Here is a 19,486-nt window from a genome sequence, read left to right on the forward strand (position 1 = left end):
TGTCTCGCCAGCGCTACAGTAAGCAATTGTATCCGCATCCTAAGGATGCGGATATAATTGGGTGAGAGGTCCCGCTTCACTCCGGTTCTCTGAACCAGCTGTAAATCTAACAACCGGTACGGGAGAATCGGGGCGAACTGGGCCCCCTTCCAGCCTCGGGCACTTGCCGAGATTGCCCTCATTATAATCCGCCCCTGATCAGAGTAGTTTAGGGGTTGCATATTAATCCACTGAATTCCCATTTTCACAGGGGACATATTATAGATTGGGTCTGTCTAGTTAAAGCGTATTCTAAAAGTATACCAATTGTAGTGGTAAAGTGCCAATATCCCCTTGTACTGTACCACTTATTATAACTTTTTTAATTTAAATTTAAAAACAAATGCAGGGGGCCTTATAGGGATTTCTGTGGCAAGCACTTACTGGGCAACTGTAGCAGAAACTTATCGGGCATATATGCCTGGTACACTGTTATGGGGACATCTGTGGCTGACACACTGTTATGGGGACATCTTGGGCTTGCACACTGTAAGGCCTTATTCACACGAACGTGTCCGTTTTGCATGCTTAAAAAATTCAGCATTTTTCCTGCGTTGCAGTTCAGTGTGACATCAGTGTATGGTGCGTGTCTGCGTTTTTTACGCGCGTATGTCATCAGTATGTCACGCGTTTCACGTCAGCAGAATAAACTGAAGGTGTTTTTCTGTTTCAAAATTCCTTTAGCAACTGTTGCGTGAATCACGCACAGCACACAGATGTGCGTCCATGTGCTGTCCGTGATTTTCACGCACCCATTGACTTCAATGGGTGCATGATGCGCAAAAAATGCACAAGTATAGGACATGCAGTAAGTTTCACGCAGCGGACACACGCTGCATGAAAAACACTGAATGTCTGAATGACTTGCATAGGTCTGTGCGTTATTTTCACGCGCGTAACACGGACGTGAAATACGCTCGTGTGAATTAGGCCTAAAGGGGACATCTGTGGCTGACACACTGTTATGGGGACATCTTTGGCTTCCACACTATAATGGGGATATCTGTGGCTGACGTACTGTGATGACGGATCTATTGTAGCATACTGTTATGGAGAAATGTGTGGCTGGCAAACTGTAATAAGGAAATCTGTGGTTGACACCCGGCTATGTGACATTTGTGGCTGGCACATTTTTATGGAGACATCTGTCACTGGGAGAGTTATGGGGTCGGTTGTGGTTTTAGGAGATGTGCACACGATAACGTCAATTACGGCTGAAATTACGGAGCTGTTTTCAGGAGAAAACAGCTCCTGAATTTTAGACGTAATTGCTCGTACTCGCGTTTTGCGAGGCGTCAATTACGGACGTAATTTGGAGCTGTTCTTCATTGAAGTCAATGAACGGCTTCAATTACGTCCCAAGAAGTGTCCTGCACTTCTTTGATGACGCTGTTATTTTACGCGCCGTCTTTTAACAGTGACGCGTAAAATTACAGGTCATCGGCACAGTACATCGGCAAATCCATTGAAATGAATGGGCAGATGTTTGCCGACGTATTTGAGCCGTGTTTTCAGGCGTAATTAGAGGCATAAAATGCCTCGTTTACGCCTGAAAATAGGTTGTGTGAACCCAGCCTTACACTGTTAGGGTATGTTCACACGGCCTATTTTCCCTAGAAACGGCCGAAAAATCGGAAGCAGAACGCCTCCAAACATCTGCCCATTAATTTCAATGGGAAAACGGTGTTCTGTTCCGACGGGCCGTTTTTTTACGCGGCTGTTTTGAAAAACGGCAGCGGAAAAAAACAGCAGCGAAAAAGAAGTGCAGGTCACTTCTTGGGACGTTTTTGGATCCGTTTTTCATAGACTATTTAAAACAGCTCCAAATACGGCCGTAAAAAACGCAGTGAAAATCGCGAGTGGCTTAAAAAACTTCTGAAAATCAGGAGCTGTTTTCCCTTGAAAAGGGTATGTGCACACGGCCTATTTACGGACGTAAATCGGGCGTTTTTGCCCCGAATTACGCCCGAAAATAGCGCCTCAATAGCGCTGACAAACATCTGCCCATTGAAAGCAATGGGCAGACGTTTGTCTGTTCACACGAGGCGTATATTTACGCGCCGCTGTCAAATGACGGCGCGTAAATAGACGCCCGCGTCAAAGAAGTGACCTGTCACTTCTTTGGCCGTAATTGGAGCCGCTATTCATTGACTCCAATGAATAGCAGCGCTAATTACGGCCGTAATTGACGCGGCGTTCAAGCGCCTGCACATGCCGGTACGGCTGAAATTACGGGGATATTTTCAGGCTGAAACATCCCCGTAATTTCAGCCGTAACGGACGCCCTCGTGTGAACATACCCAAACAGCTCCGTATTTTCAGACGTTTTTGAGTTTGCGTGTGCACATACCCTAAGGGGGGCATCTGTAGATGGCACTGTGTAATGGGGTATCTGGGACTGGCCTGGCACAGTTATGGTGACATCTGTATCTGGCATATTCATGTGGGTATCTATGTCTAGCACACCATTGGGTATCTGTAGTTGGCACACTGTTATGTTGGATCTGTAGGTGGCACACTTATGAGGGAATCTGTGGTTGACAACCTGTTATGGGGTTATTTGTGGCTGGTACATTGTCAGGAGGCATCTGTAGCTGCCACTGTGTAATAAAGCGCATATGTGACTGGCATGGGAATCTGTGCCTGGAACACTGTTAACGGGACATCTGTGTCTGACACACTGTTATGGGGGAATCTCTGGCTAGTACACTGTCATGGTGACATCGGTATCTTGCATATTTACGTGGGTATCTGTCTAGCACACCTGTAGGGGGGTATCTATGCCTGGCACAGTTTTGTGGCAGCATGTGTTGCTTTGCTGGCATGCTGTTATAGGAGAATCTGTGACTGGTGTACATTTATGGGGGATCTGTATTTATGGGGGCATCTGCTGCTAGAATGTTATGGGGCATCTGTAGCTAACACACTGCGTGGCTTACAGAAGGAGCATGCAGTGTGGTATCTGTTTTATTTCATAATATTGGATGTGACAGATTCCTCATAATAACAATATTTATACCTAAGATCTCATACACAGAAAACCCTATAGAAGTGGCATTATAACCTGGGTGGACGGGTGACAAGGGGGGGGGGGGGCATGACTGGAAGCTGCTGGGCATGTGAGGGAGAGGGTGTAAGGAGTAGTGGGTGGGTTTATGTATTGGAGGGTGGGTATAATATATGCGTGGCCCTCACAAAGAGGAAGTGGCCATCCCAGCCTCCATTTCTCTTCCTCCTTCCTGACGGGGACAGGGTCGCTGATGCAATGCGGGCTTTTTGGCAGTGACTTGGGGAGGAGGAGCAGGGGATGCCGTAGCCTGGTTACACTGTGTCAGCCTCCGTATATCTGCTGCCCCCTCCCCCGGAGGCAGTGCCGGCCGCTGATCAGGAAGGAGAGGCTCCTCAGGTGCACTGCTGCCATCATGGGCACAGCTGCTGTGCTGGTACTGCTGGGCGCTCTGCTGCTGGTCACTACTAGGACATGGGGGTCCTACCTACACATCTCACAGCCCCCCATGAATGACAGGCCGGTTATAGGTGAGAGCTGGTTATCTGACATGGGTGTCCTGGTTATGATGCTGCGGACTTGCTGGGATTTCTAGTTCCACAGATCACATGACTTATTCATATTGTACACAACAAGCTTATTGGTCATGAGGCTTTTGGACATGACACGTCCTATCTATCTACGCTTGCCATTATTATGGGGGCTGATAGTTTCCTGGGGCGTCTACTGACCGCTTTGACATTTATTTTGAGATTACAAATGCCTGTCAGATCGTGGCATGTAATGTGGTGTATTTATTATCTTATGGTGAGAATTGTTTATCAAAAAGGCACAAAATGGCGCATGTGAACAGCAGGTAGATGTGAAATAGTCGCGGACTGTATGTAGTTATTAGTAATGATCGTCAATATGTACTTTATATTAGCAAAGCTTTATATGGATGGAGTCGATTTATAGCGATGTATTTGTTCGACCATTGCCTAGCAACAGGTTCTGCAGCCAGTCGGTGACTACACTGGATCGCCATGTTCTTTGTGGAGACCAGCATAGTGACCCACCAGTCCTTCAGGCGCCACCATTTAGGCTGGGTTCACACAACCTATTTTTAGACGTAAGGGTATGTTCACACGTGCACGTCCGTTACGGCTGAAATTACGGAGCTGTTTTCAGGCGAAAACAGCTCCTGAATTTCAGACGTAATGGCATGTGCAGGCGTCTTTCGCAGCGTCCATTACGGACGTAATTGGAGCTGTTTTTCTATGGAGTCAATGGAAAACGGCTCCAATTACGTCCCAAGAAGTGACATGCACTTCTTTGACGCGGGCGTCTTTTGACAGCGGCGCGTCAAAAAAATTACCGCACAGTACATCGTAAAACCCATTCAAATGAATGGGCAGATGTTTGCCGACGCTTTCAAGCAGTATTTTCGGCCGTAATTCCAGGCGTAAAACGCCTGAATTACGTCTGTAAATAGTGCGTGTGGTCATACCCTAATGGAGGTGTTTTACGCCTCGAATTAAGTCTGAAAAAACGGCTCCAATACGTCGGCAAACATCTGCCCATTACTTTCAATGGGCTTTACGATGAACTGTGCCGACGACCTGTCATTTTACGCGTCGCCGTCAAAAGATGGCGCGTAAAATTACAGCCTCGTCAAAGGAAGTGCAGGACACTTCTTGGGACGTTTTTGGAGCCGTTTTCTCATAGACTCCAATGAAAACAGCTCCAAAAACGGCCGTAAAAAACACAGCGAAAAACGCGAGTTGCTCAACAGCTCCGTATTTTCAGACGTTTTTTGTTAAGCGTGTGAACATACCCTTAGGGTATGTTCACACGTAGAGTCAAAAACGTCTCAAAATACGTCAACAGCGAGGCGTGAAATGACAGCTCGTCTGCACAGAACATCGTAAAGCCCATTGAAAGTAATGGGCAGATGTTTGCCGGCGTATTGGAGCCGTTTAAGACGTAATTCGCCTCCATTACGTCTGAAAATAGGTTGCGTGAACCCAGCCTTATACTCTCTACACGTCTGTTTTTTTTAGCTTAGTTACATGTCAGCAGAGGGGACCAACAGGAGATTTATTTTTTTCCTCCCTGCCGGAGATTTACATTAGATATCTAGAGTAATATTAGTGGGGAAGATTTATAAAAACGAGTGCAAAGAAAATATAATTTAGTTAGCCATTGCAACCAATCAGATTCCAACTCTCACATCTCATGGGCACATTTGGGAAATGAAAGCAGCAACTTGATTGGTAGCTATGGTTACAGGTCACTTTTATATTGTAGTATTTCTCAATCTTCCTGCTGATATTAGGTGCGATACCTCCGCTTACTAATAGGTTCTTCCACCTCATCCATCCATCTAGTCTGTAGTTGGGCCATGTAAAAGGCTGCTAAATCGGATGGGTCAGATTTTTATGCTGCCCTGTCTAAGGCCAAGTATATTCACACATACACAGGATAACCCATAAGGGTATGTTCACACACACTAATTACGGACGTAATTCGGGCGTTTTTGCCCCGAATTACGTCTGAAAAATGCGCCTCGATAGCGTTGACAAACATCTGCCCATTGAAAGCAATGGGCTGACGTTTGTCTGTTCACACGAAGCGTATATTTACGCACCGCTGTCAAATGACGGCGTGTAAATAGACGCCCGCGTCAAAGAAGTGACCTGTCACTTCTTGGGGCGTAATTGGAGCCGTTATTCATTGACTCCAATGAAAAGCAGCGCCAATTATGTCCGTAATGGACGCGGCGTTCAAGCGCCTGCACATGCCGTTACGGCTGAAATTACGGGGATGTTTTCTCCTGAAAACATCCCCGTAATTTCAGCCGTTACGGATGCTGCCGTGTGAACATACCCTAAATGTGTAATGGATGTGAGTTCCAGCTCTGGGACCTGCATCTATATCGAGAATGGGGGTCAGCAGGCGTGGGATTCTAGGCGGGGACATACACACGGCTTACGGAATCACCCGAGCAAACGCTGCTTTACTGTTTCCGTAACACCCATAGAGTAGAATGGAGAGAGTCCCTGCCTGGAATCTGCAGCCAGTGGCGAAACGGTTTGGTGACCCCCGTTCTAGATATAGGTGCAGGTCCCAGAGCTGGGACCTCCTTCTATCAGACATTTATGGCATATCCTGTGGCATATCCTGTCTTAGTTAGGAATACCCCTTTAATTATATAATGGCAGGGATGAGACGATTGTTGTGCTTGGCAGATGTCTCACCAGCACCTGGCAAGGCATTTGGAAGACTATGACTAAGTAAGGTCTAGACACTCTTCATGTGGTTCCTTCAGAGTCATTTGTGCATAGGCCTAGGAAACGGGTTGTCCCAATAACTATCTGTATTCCACTGGCCATAAACAACTATGAAATGAACGCACAATTATTTTGGTTCAGTTCGACAACAGCGGAAGCGTTATTTTTGTATTTTCCGTGGCAAACTATGGTGATCTCCTGGTCACACTAGCATTTATTTAGAGTATGGGCTAGTACAAGCGCTCGTTCACGATCATTGCCCCATGTAAACAGATGTGCTGCCAACAAGATGCAAATGTAAGGGAAAAACCGATCACATTAAAGATTATTCGTCTCCATACGTTCTGAGCATTGCTTCATGTAAATGGAGCTAAACGAGCAGCGAACTACGTGCTATTTTATCGATTACTGGCCAGGCAGTGACTACAGGACATTGGGGTGGCTCGAATTTCTCAGGGCGTCGTGATTGCGATTTTACTTCAGTTTTGTAGTGATTTTCAAGTGCTTTTTAATTGCTGTGAAAAACGCATGGTAAAAACTGCATGCGTTTTACTTAAAAATGGAGCGGTTTTCGAATGTGCGGCTATTACTGGTAAAGCACATGGCTTCAATGTTTGAAGAATCGCTACAAGTATATGATGGACCTTTCTATCAGTACAATATTGGTACATTTGCGGCCGTTTTCTAAGACAAGCTCCATCGCAGCAGCATGTGTATTATAAATGTCAGTAGAGCAATATTTACCGATCCCGCTAAGGATAATTTTATCTCTGCGAGATCAATTTTCACCAAAGATAAACGATAGCCAATTGTGAAAATGTACATAGACAATTGTTGATGACATTTGTTGTCCATGCTTTTTATAATAGGGCAGTCACCAACTTTTATGCTTCAATAGTAAATAAAGGTCCTTTTACACGCGCCGATATTGGCCATGAAAACGATACAGCACATCGACCGGTGCTCGTTTTTTCCTTTTACATAGAGTATGTGGACGAACGATCGTTACTACAATCGTTTGTCCCCATACATTTCTATCATGTCAGCAACACAATCCCTGTTTACGCAGGGAGATGTGCTGCCGACTAGCGACCATTTTATTGGCCGTATAAAAGAGCCAATCACCCGATGAACGAGCATTTGCTCGTTCATTGGCTGATCGATGCCCTGTTTACACAGGGTAGTGATCGGGAACGAGCGTTCATGTGAACACTCGTTTGCCCGTTCATTGGCCCAGTTATCTGAAAGACCAGTTGTCATTAGGAGGGTCAGCTGTACTCTATGACTAAACCTAGAAATGAATAAGAAAAACTAACGAGATAAACTTGCTTACATTGTTAGTCATAGGGTTGGAGCTTAAAGGGGACCTGTCACCTCTCCTGACATGTTTGTTTTAGTAAATACTTGTATTCCCCATGAAAAAACAAAGCTGGAACATATTTTCTTAGAACTCTGTGGTTTGCCATCTCTGTTATTCCTCCTAGAAATTTTCTGAATAAATTGACAACTGGGTGTAACCATTCCCCTTGTCAAAGGGGCGTATCCCTACACAGTCTCTGTCTGCACTGATTGGGCTGTGTCAGTCTGTGTAGGGGCACGCCCCCAACTGATAACACCCAATTATCAATTTATTCATCAGTCCCTAGAGGAATAACGGAGGAACAGCACAGCATAGTTCTAATAAAAGATGATCCAGAATGATTATTTAACGGCTAATACAAATATTTACTAGACATGTTAGGAGAGGTGACAGGTTCTTTTTAATTCTGTTTGTCCCCAATTGCAGACATAACAGTGGGGGAGGTGTCCAGTTGCAACCTATTGTCTTACAGCCAAGCACAGGACTTGCTGGGATATGTTTTTTTATATTGTTTTTTCTAAATGCTATGATACGGCTGGACAAGTAATCGGAAAAAAAAAATACCGAAATTCAGCGCAGATAACCAACGTCATTTTGCGCATTTCGTTTTTCCCCAAGTTTTGTTCCCGGTTTCAACTGTATCTGCATCCTCAGGACGCAGATACTATTGAAACCTATGGTAGAGCGTGGAGCCCTGCTCTACTATTCACTGTGTAACACCGGCTGCTCACAGCTCAGCGCAGACAGGTGCGATGACATCACTGCCTCAAGCCTATCTGGCTCGGCACTCATATTTTCAGATTCCGCTGGACTTTTGCCATATCCTGGGATTTCAGGCATCCTATTGGTCCATGGTGTCCTCAATGCCCGCCTCATTTACTCTTTTTTCCACCTCAATGCTTGCCTCATTTACATCTTTAGCCTGAGTGCCCGCATGCCACGGCGAGTAGACAGTGCATGCCCCAATTGTATATACACGGATGATGGGGATTTTATATAGGAATGATGGCGGGCTGGTGTATACATGGATAAGGGGGTCCCTGTATTTAGCCCCTATTATCCATATATTTAACCCCCTTCATCCCTGTATATAACCCCCATCATTCCTGTATATAACCCCCACCATCCCTGTATGTATGTTATCCCCATCAAGCCTGTATACAGGAATGAGGGGAGTTATATACAAGAATAATGTCGGTTATATACAGGCATGATGGCTGTCTAGTGTATACAGGAAGAATGGGGGTTATATACAGGGATGACGGCTGTCTAGTATATACAGGGATGATGGAGTTTACATATTACAGGGATGATGGCTTGCTAGTATATACGGGTTTGTTGGGGGTTATATATAGGGATGATCGGGGTTATATACAGGGACCCCCATCATCCCTTTATATACCAGCCTGTCATTATCTCTGTATGTATAACCCCCATCATTTGTGTATATACCATTGGGGCGGGCACTGTCCGCTTGCTGTGGCGTGGACATTGAGGCTAAACAAGTACTAAATAGGTCGGACATTGAGGCAAAAAAAAAAGTAAATGGGGCGGGCATTGAGGACACCGTGGACCAAGAGGATGTTGAAATGCCAGTATATGGCAGAAGTCCAGCAGAATCTGAAAATATGAACCGAGCAACACAGACTGGAGGAGCAGAGGGATCTCCTCCACTCGTCGTTGGAACGGGTTAGGGGAGTATGTATATCATTTTTATATGCACTATTGTGGCTATATGGGGGCATTATACTGCGTGCAGGGCAGCTATAGGGACATTACTGTCTGGGGGCAGCTATAGGGACATTATACTGTGTAGGGGAAGCTATAGGCTATTATACTGCGTGCAGGGCAGCTATAGGGTCATTAGAGAGAGCTAATATTCATCAGGAGAGCTATATTAATTCAATTGCGTATTATGCAATTAGGGGGAGTGGCATGCAAAGGGGTGTGGCCTAAAATAATTTATTAATCGTAATTGAGGCCACTTGTTCAATTAATTGTGATTTTGATTTAGGTCATATTTTAAACCCTAGGCTATGACCACCTTTACAATCTATTTTCTTTCTACAGCTCCTATGCAGACTGTCTCCATAGTAACTGACAACAAACAAACCCTGTGTAGTCTGATCCTGCAGTCATACTTCCTTTTATTTTATCCTCTACTTTTATCTACCGTATGTTCGGTAGGTTAGCAAGAAGTTAAGGAAAGATAGAAGGGAACATGACTGCAGGATCAGACTTTACAGGGTTTGTGGTTATAGCCTTTTTTAAGTGCCTATACATTTTGCTTAGCCGTAATAGATCTATGTATAACAAGTGGATGTGCAGTCCAGGGTCTTCTCTCTTGTTTGCTCGTCCATAAAGTGTTTGATAAATCAGAACCTAAGTGGTATGTTTACATTTAGGCAGAATTGCAATATTCACATCAGGTCCATAAAATGGGTCATACGAGCTTTGGCAATATATGTGATCCAGATCTGATCTTAACATGTACCCACTAATCCGTGATTTCCCACATCAGCAGCATGCCAGTCAGTACACTGAATGAATACATTAGATCCTCTCATGAATCATTTGCTGTAATTGTATGTTGGCTCTCTACGGACATGTTTATTTTTCCATGAATTATACGGCTTGGCATACATAGCTCTAGTTAAGTTGTTGGAACAAACTAGCTGGCAAATGGTAAGAATACTCAATCACTTGTGTAAATAGCTCAGCCCTGCATGACGTGCAAATCTTATCCAGTATTGCCACCCGTTAGTGACCACCCATGGGTGTTTTTACAGCGGCCACTAACTCCCTTATTCTGCTGCAGTAGCCTTTTTACGGCGCTGCATCGGAATAAATAAACAGCGCCTTAAATCTCCCAGCCCTCCGCTACCAGAGGTAGCGGAGGGCTGGGAGTATACCTGCTTGAACGGGCGAGATCAATATCAGTATCGATCTCACCCGTTTAACCCCTCAGCGAGCGCCACATCTGAGTAGTTTTGGAGAGAGGGAGAGAGCTCCCTCTCTCACTCCACCGGTACACTGCCTAAGATCTCAGGGTGCCGGTGTCTTCTATGGCAGCCGGGGGGGGGGGGGGCCTAATAAAAACCCCCAGGTCTGCCATTAGATATGCCTGCTAGGCCATGCCGAAGGCCTAGCAGATGCCGGTCTGTTTTACACGGACAGGCAGTAATACACTGCAATACAGAAGTATTGTATTATAAAAGCGATCGTATGATCGTATAGTAAAGTCCTCTAGTGGGACTAGTAAAAAAACGAAAAAAAAAAGTTTAATAAAGTTAATAATAAATAAGTGAAAAGAAATGAAAAACCCACTTTTTCCTCGCGTCCATAACGACCCCCAACTATAAAGCTATTACATTATTTAACCCGCACGGCGAACGGCGTAAAAATAAAATAAAAACCAATGCAATAATTGTTTTCTGTGAATCCTGCCTTTAATTTTTTTTTATAAAAAGTGATCAAAAAGTCGCATGTACTCCACAATGGTACCAATAAACACTACAAGTCGTCCCGCAAAAAAAAGCCCTCATACAACTGCATCGGCAGAAAAATAAAAAAGTTATGGTTCTTCAAATATGGAGACACAAAAACAAATAATTAAAAAAAAAGTGTTTTTACTGTCTAAAAGTAGTAAAACATAAACATATATACATAAATTTGGTATAGTTGCAATCATAACAAATAAAGTTAGTGTTATTTATACCACACAGTAAGCAGTGTGTAAATTTAGGACGCAAAAAAGAATGGCGAAATTGCTGTTTTTTTTGCTATTTCCCCCCCCCAAAAAAAAGTTAATAAATTGTATGTACCCCAAAATGGTGCCGATAAAAAATACAACTTGTCCCGCAAAAAAACAAGACCTTTTACAGCTATGTCGGCGCAAAAATAAAAAAGTTATATCTCTTTGAATGTGACGATGGAAAAACTTGAAAAATAGCTTGGTCATGAATGACTAAAATAGGCTGGTCACTAAGGGGTAACTATATTTACCTTGATTCAATACCTTATTTTTGGGCCTACTTTTTTTTTTTTTGTACTTAAAATTAATTTATTTAGTCACATGGGATGAAGTATTGATGCATCGTGCATCCCTAGTAATCATTGTCAGTTTTTTCTGGCGATAACTTCTATGGGGAAGAATTATTAAGACTGGCATTTCATACAATATTGTGGAGTAAGATGTGCCTAATTTATTAAGAGACGCACTCCACATATTAAATAAGGCGCCTCTCTGGCTGTCCATGTGCCTAAAAGGGAAATCTTTGCCGGCTATGAGCTACGAGATTTCCTCTTAAATTTCCTTTATAATTAAACCTCCAGTTTCTGGCATAAATCGTAGTAAATTTGACGGGCTTTCGCTTTGCCCTGGCTACTTTTTTAAAAAGTGCCGTGCTCGGCGCAAGAGTCACAATTTATTTCCCAAAAATTGTGACTTTTGCGGCATTTGTGCTTATTCCACGCCAATAAACTGTCGTAAAATGTATGAAAACTTCACACAGCAGGAGGTTAGTACGAGGAATATACTTTTTTTGCATGAATATAAGTAGCTAAGTACATACTAGGATCGTCAATTGTTTGGAAAGAACAATTGTTTGTTATCTAATTGGCGCAGGGTGATAGTTGGCACAGAACCACTGTCATTTACAGATAACTATTTACAGTATATGTAGGTTATTTGTCCGTGCTGGAAAAGGTAAAATGCAGAGGAAACATCAGGGATCATTCCCCAACTTACCAAATATGTTTCTAGAAGTAAAGTCTAACAGGGTCCGAGTGTCGGCCGATAAAATCGGCCGTTTTGGGCCGTTTTTCCCATCTGTTCCGATTCCGTTCCGGGCTAGGCATATCTGGACTGTGACATTAGGGGCAACTCCTAAAGTGGAATCCCAATAGGGCCGGTGATTCTACTTCAGGAAAAGCTCCTGTCGCCTGTGTCCATTTATGGACACTGAACGTTTTACTGGCTTCTCCTGGTGTGGAATCCCCGGTCACATTCAGGGAGCTAAAGTTGGGCTAGCACATACCAGAGCAGGGAGATCCCTCCCTGCTCTGCTATAGTGGCGTCGCTACAGCAGTAGCAGCCGCAGCAGCTGCTAGCGGCGCCATCGGCCATGAGAGGTGTCGCCGCTAGCAGCCCCTATGGCTGCTATAGCGGCAGCGATGCCTGAAGAGGCGCCCGGGACCAGTTTTAAAACAAGCAGGGGAAGGGAGCCAACGTAGTGCCCCCTTCCACCTGCTGTACACCCCAGCCCTGCCACACAGCACCCCTGTGTACAGCACCCCAACATTGTAGAAACTTACCTCCAGCATACAGCACTTCGTCCGAATGGCATAAACTCCTCCTCCTCACATGCACTCTGCGCTGTGAGGAGAGCGCGATCGATGGTAGACACGCCCGTCACTCGGGACACATTCCAGTGATGGCCGTGTATTACCCGGCCCCATAGACTTCTCCGGGTGAACGGCCGAAAATAGGGCATGTCCCATTTTTTGACGGCACGGCCCGTCAAAAATGTGGTCGTGTGAATATCCCCATTAGGGGGTCTATTGTTCCTACTGCGGCCGCGTGACGGCTGTTTTATGAACGGCCGTCACACGGCCAGGAAACCCTGTTGTGTGAATAAGGACTAAGGCGGGATTCACACGAACGGGTCGCGCCCGAGCCCGAGTGCCGGCCGGTAAAATCGGCCATTCTGCCCGGCCGGTTTGCATAAAGTTTTGCATCCGTGCCGGGCCGGGCAGATCCGGACAGTGACATCAGCGGCAACTCCTGAAGGGGAATCCCCATGTGTTCGGGGATTCCGCTTCAGGAGTTTCCCCTGATGTCACTGCCCAGATATGGACAGAGACATAAAGCGCTCTGTCCAGGAGCGGAATCCCCGAAAACACGGGGATTCCGCTCCTTCAAGGAGCTAAAGTGCGGCTAGCACATAGCAGAGCGGGGAGATACCTCCCCGCTCTGCTATAGTGGCGTCGCTGCAGTAGTAGCAGCCGCAGCAGCAGCAGCTGCTGCTACTAGCGGCGCCATCGAAGGTGTCGCCGGGCCAGGAAAACAAGCAGGGGACGGGAGCCAGCGCAGCGCTCCCTTCCACCTGCTGTACACCCCGGCCCTGCCACACCGTGTGCAGCGATGCCATTCGTCAGAATGGCATCAACTCCTCCTCCTCACATGCACTCTGCGCTGTGAGGAGGAGGAGATAGAGCGCAAGCGCCGGGAAACCCGGCCATCACTCGGAACACATTCCGGTGATGGCCGTGTAATACCCGGCCCCATAGACTTCTATGGGAGCCGGGCGGCCGGGTACCCGGGCGAAAATAGAGCATGTCCTATTTTTTGACGGGCGGTTTACCCGGCCGTCAAAAAATCGGTTGTGTGAATAGCCCCATTAGGGGTCTATCATTCCTAATGCAGCCGGGTGCCGGCCGATTTATGAACGGCCGGCACCCGGCCGGGAAACCCTGCCGTGTGAATGAGGCCTAAGGCCTCACAGACTGACTAATGACAGCCATATTTTTAATACTTGTTTGTGCAGTTTGATAAAGAAGTTAAATTGCTTGTACCTAGGTGTTTATCTAGGTCATATAGTAATAAATCAGAAGATAGGGCGATAGTGTATGTTTGGTATTTAGATTTAATTTACTTACAGAGATCTTAGAATTACTGCTCCCCCTACAATATATGAGCTGCGCAAAGCTGTTTTGAGATCTGTCTGTCGACAAACTTGTTGGCTGTTTCCAAAAGAAACTTGCAGAGTTGTTAATGTAGACTCACACACACACAACCAGTATAAAGGGCAACCAAACCCCCCCCCCCCCACCTCATCATATAAAGGATCTCCTGCTAGTGATACATTATGTTATATATATATATATATATATTTTTATTGCGGATTCCTTTTTCCCTACATCAATGGGTAAACATGTTTAATCATTATATTCTATCTATCTATTGTCTATTGGTTTATGTCTTATATTTATTCTCAACATGACACTTGTATGGAAATACTCCCTTCTGTCAGGGCTACTTTAGGCCTCGTTCACATCTGCGTTGGGGGTCCCATTCTGACGTTCCGTCTGAGCTTCCCGTCCGCCCCATGTACCCCTGAGGACGCTACTAGTTAGCGAAACATGTCGGGGGGGCTGTGTTAATTTTTAATCCCTGTCTCAGCCGGATCTTTGTCTACATATTAACAGAGGCACTGATGCCCTTGCACTAACTGTCTGCCGACACTCGGCACACACTGCAAATTTCAGATACTCTGCTGGGTTTCTCCAGTTGTTAAACTGACTTCGGTCTGTGGCAGTGAAATTTTTAAAATTTATATGTATAGTTTGTTCTTGCTACACGTAGCTTAATAAAGGTTGTAAATTCTAACTTTATCCTTATTATCTATTGGGTGGTCAGGAAATAGGGTTTTGTCTGCCTGCAGGCATTCCTTTTCTCCCGTCAGAACGGGACCCTGAACAGACAGAAACTGACACAAACGGAAACCAGAGGTTTTAAATGTATAATTTTTCACGGACCCTTCACACGCTCCGTTGAAACAACGGTCACGTGAACGGCCCCATTCAAGTACATGAGTCCGTGTGACGACCGTTGTTTTAACGGCTGTCACACGGACAACATATACGCTCGTCTGAAAGAGCCTTAACTTTGTATGTGTATGAAATTATTTATCAAGTACTGATCCTATTTATTTATGGATTGTAAAAGTGTGTTCAGAGGTGAGAATGCTCATATAACAAGTAATACCAATGCCGGGTGATATATATATAATGGTGGGTTCATCCTAATTTTCTCTTTTCTGCATGCAGGTATACTGGCACAGGAGACACACTTTGATGATCTACAATTTTTAGGCCGTTCCTACATTGCAGCTTCTTATGTGAAGACTCTTGAATCTGCTGGAGCAAGAGTAATCCCCATAAGGTAACCCGAAACTACTGAAAGGTAGAAAGCTCTCTGTCCCTTATGACACGTAGGATAAGTATGCTTCATGTACACAACAGTGACGTGGCTTGCATCGCTGTACAGAGCATGTCATTTGTGGCTGCCTTATAGGTTTAAAGCGGATGTGTCATGAGAATATAATGCTTTATTTACGGGCTGCATATTATCATGACAGGTCTGGCGAGCTATTATGGCAAAGCAAAAAAATATGGTGCCATTTGGATAATAGCCAAAAAGGAAGAATACAGCTGACTAACAATTATGAGTCTGCTGTATTTATGAGCCCGGAGCCTATAGACATTGGCGGTGATCAGTCATCGCTAAGGGGGCAGGAGGAGGCATGGAGCATCGGGTACATAAATGCAGCGAACCCAAAACGGTGTATGTTTTTATAGCAGCTTTAAGGCCTAGTTCACACTAAGTTTCTTGCAGGCAGAAAAAAATCTGCCTCAGAATTCCCTTAGGGGTTTTTTTCCACGTTTTTTGCGGCGTTTTTTGCCCACGGCCATTGAATCGAATGCAGAGACAAATGCAAAAACGTGCCAAAAAATGCTCAGAAACGAGCGCTGCAGGTGGAAGGTCCGAGGTGGAAACCACTCAATGAAGGAGCATTCCGCTTTTTTGTTTTTCGCCAGATGCCGAAAGCTGCCTGGAGTAAAAAAAAACAAAAAAAACACTTCTCCTCCCATTGAAATCAATGGTGGACATTCTGGGCCTTTTTTTGGCGCTGATTCTGACGTTTCCGTGTCAAAATCAGCGCCAAAATACTCAGTGTGAACTTACCCAAATACTAACATCACAGTAGCGGACCTTTTATGATGGTGGGGAACATTTTTTCTGCCAAGGGCCATTTGGATATTTATAACATAATTCGCGGGCCATACAAATTTAACTTAAAAATGAGCCTGCTATATTTGGTCAAACATTTAATTAACTCACCCCTAATGTGATGTCTGGAACCGGTATTGATGATGTTGCTACTGCGTCGGTCAGTCTGGAGCGGTCGACTCTTTGGTAAGTTTTGAAAAGAACTCGCAGCAGTAAGTGCACTGGATATGTCATAAATGTCAGATAGATGCGGGTCCCTCCTCTGGGCCCCTCACCTATCTCTAGAACGGGGCCCCCTAAACCCCGTCCTATCTCCCTTTGTTCCAGCTGATTTCCGACCATGAAGAAGAAAACAGCATACCTCGCCGAGCTACGCTGTTACCGTAACTCCCATAGTAGTGAATGGCAGTTACGGAAGCAGCGTAGCATGCGAGTTATGCTGTTTCCGTAACTACTATTCAGTTCTATGGGACTTACGGAAACAGCGTAGCTCAGTGAGTTACACTGTTTTCTTCTTCATGGTTGGAAATCACACGAGTCAGCCACAACACTAAGGTAGAATGGGGTTTAGGGGGCCCCGTTCCAGAGATAGATCTGAGACCTGCATCAATCTGACATTTATGACATATCCTGTGGATATATCATAAATGTCCTTGATGGGAAAACCCCTTTAAGCCACCCGACCTCACTTTATGCGTTTAGGACTTGTCCTATGTCTACACTATAGCTACATTTCTACATTTAGGCCTCAGCTAAGTCTCTAAATTTTATGTCACCTAACCCGAGTCACCTGATGCGAGGTCAGGTGACTCAGGTTAGGTGACTGGACTGGTCCACTCCCGGGCTAAGCAGAGAGTGACACGAATGCAGCGGAGGCCAGTGCGTGCTGTGACGGGTGTGGACCAGTCCGGTTACCTGACCTGTGTCACCTGACCTCATGCCACTGACGTGAGGTCAGGTGACTGGACTGGTCCACTTTCGGGCCGGCACGCACCGACATCACTAAGACCGTCGCCGCAATACTTGGCTCCTCCTGCTCCTAAATGTGAGTGAGTAGGGCGGACGGAGTCAAGTAGCAAATGACACTGCGGCAGCATGGTCTGAATGAAGTCGGGCCAGACCAAATGATCTTGCGGGCCGGATGTTACCCACCCCTGCCATATACTCTATAAAGAAAGCTGAACCCAAAGCACACTGGACTTGCTCCATGATTATTCCTATTTATAGTAAAATGTACATTCTGGAAAAGAGGATTGTATATGAATATGCATAGAAGTGTACAGAGTCAGGTGATTAACCCTTTAATGCCGCAGCCATTTTTCATATTTTCACTTTAGTTTTTTTCGTCCCCACCTTCCAAAAGCCATAACTTTTTTATTTTTCCATCAATATTGCTGTATGAGGGCTTGTTTTTTGTGGGACGAGTTGTAGATTTTCACTGCACCATTTATTGTACCATATAATGTAGTTGGAAACTGGGAAAAAATATCTGTGGGGTGGAATAGGAAAAAAACAGCGGGGGTTTGGCTTTTACCGCGTTGACCGTGCAGAAAAACGGCATGTTAACTTTATTCTGCGGGCTAGTATGATTATGAAGATACTAAATTGATTTACCGTATTTTTCGGACTAGAAGACGCACTTTTTAGCAAGAATAAATCTTGATAGAAAGTCGGCAGTCCAAGTGCCCGGCTGCGCCAGACACCCCTGACCGCTTCCTTAACCCCTTCCCGACACATGACGTGCGGGCATGCCATGGAGCAGGAGGGTGATGTTTGGAGCGGGCTCACGCGCTGAGCTTGCTCGATACAATACAGGTGTCAGCTGTGTTTTACAGCGATCGTGCTGTTCTTGGTCGTTTAACTAGTTAAATGCCGCGGTCAATAGCGACCCCGGCATTTAAACTTTTAGGAGGGGGATGGCCCCATCCGACAGCCCAATGGCCCCGTCTGCCACGCGATCGGGGACACGATGGTTGTCATGGCAGCCCAGGGCCCTAATGGAGGCCCCCAGATCTGTCTTCTCTCTGCCTCTGCTAAGCCAGGGCTTAGCAGAAGCCTGTAAAAAGGACCATATACTGCAATGCATTTGTATCGCAGTGTATTGTACCAGCGATCTAACTATTGCTGGTTCAAGTCCCCTAGGGGGACTAATAAAATGTGTAAAAAAAAAAAAGTTAGACCAATTTTCAGGAGTGTAAAAAATATATAAATTAAAAAAAACACCTTTTCCAATTTGTAAGATACAGCCGACACGCTCGTTTTATGGAGCGGGCTCAGCCCGTGAGCTCTCTCCATAATCTTTTTTTTTTTTTTTTTAGTTTTTGCGTTAAGTTGTGTTAGGATGATGGGCCCTAAGGAATATTAAAAAGGGGCACCTGGGGCAGGGCACTATAGAGGCATCTGGATCTGGATTTGTGCCTGCCACATAAATGTCACTATTATTATGCTGCGAGTGGTAGGAGGTGCGGTGTATCTGTTTTTTTAATTTTCAAATGTTGGGGTTATAAACATGTGACTCTTATGTGAAAGAGTGGGGGAAACTGGTAGGTTTCTGTAAATGTGATAACGAAGCCCTTCATTTCATCTCAGAAACACATGGCATTGCTTGCTGTTTATCTGTGCAGCGTGATGTTTGCTGTACTGCACATGACTAGAGTCTGCGCATCATACACAGCAATGTCCGCTCCTAGCCCTGTCATGTAAAAGGACTGTCCTTTGCATCTCAGTACTACATTTCTGCGAGAGGTCCATGTGAGGGAGACACAAGAAACCTAACTCAAACTTTTATAGAATAACTATGTATTTTATCTTTTCAGGATCAATCTTCCTGAAGAAGAGTATGTGAAGATCTTCAATGCAATCAATGGGTATGTCTTAACCAGCCCTGTTTGTATCAAAGTAAGGCCCTGTTCACATTATGTTAATGATGTACGCTTAGCTTGTACGCCAGGAAAAAAAACAGGCGTACATGCTGACCGTATCCATAGGGCTCTATTAACCTTACGGAGGCCAAA

The 19,486-nt window shown here is 45.1% G+C and overlaps 1 protein-coding gene across 1 annotated transcript in view; it reads left to right on the forward strand.

Annotated features, from left to right (window-relative positions):
* Positions 1–3,217: 3,217 nt before the first annotated feature.
* GGH (gamma-glutamyl hydrolase) overlaps positions 3,218–19,486 on the forward strand; it is a 51,897-nt gene continuing 35,628 nt past the window's right edge. The window contains exons 1-3 of the mRNA XM_075826190.1: positions 3,218–3,576; positions 15,509–15,623; positions 19,289–19,339. Of these exons, the coding sequence (XP_075682305.1) occupies positions 3,300–3,576; positions 15,509–15,623; positions 19,289–19,339 (443 nt within the window). The 5' untranslated portion in view covers positions 3,218–3,299. The remainder of the gene's footprint in view (positions 3,577–15,508; positions 15,624–19,288; positions 19,340–19,486) is intronic.

This window comes from Rhinoderma darwinii, chromosome 5 (genome assembly GCF_050947455.1).
Source record: "Rhinoderma darwinii isolate aRhiDar2 chromosome 5, aRhiDar2.hap1, whole genome shotgun sequence".
Taxonomy (NCBI): Eukaryota; Metazoa; Chordata; class Amphibia; order Anura; family Rhinodermatidae; genus Rhinoderma; species Rhinoderma darwinii.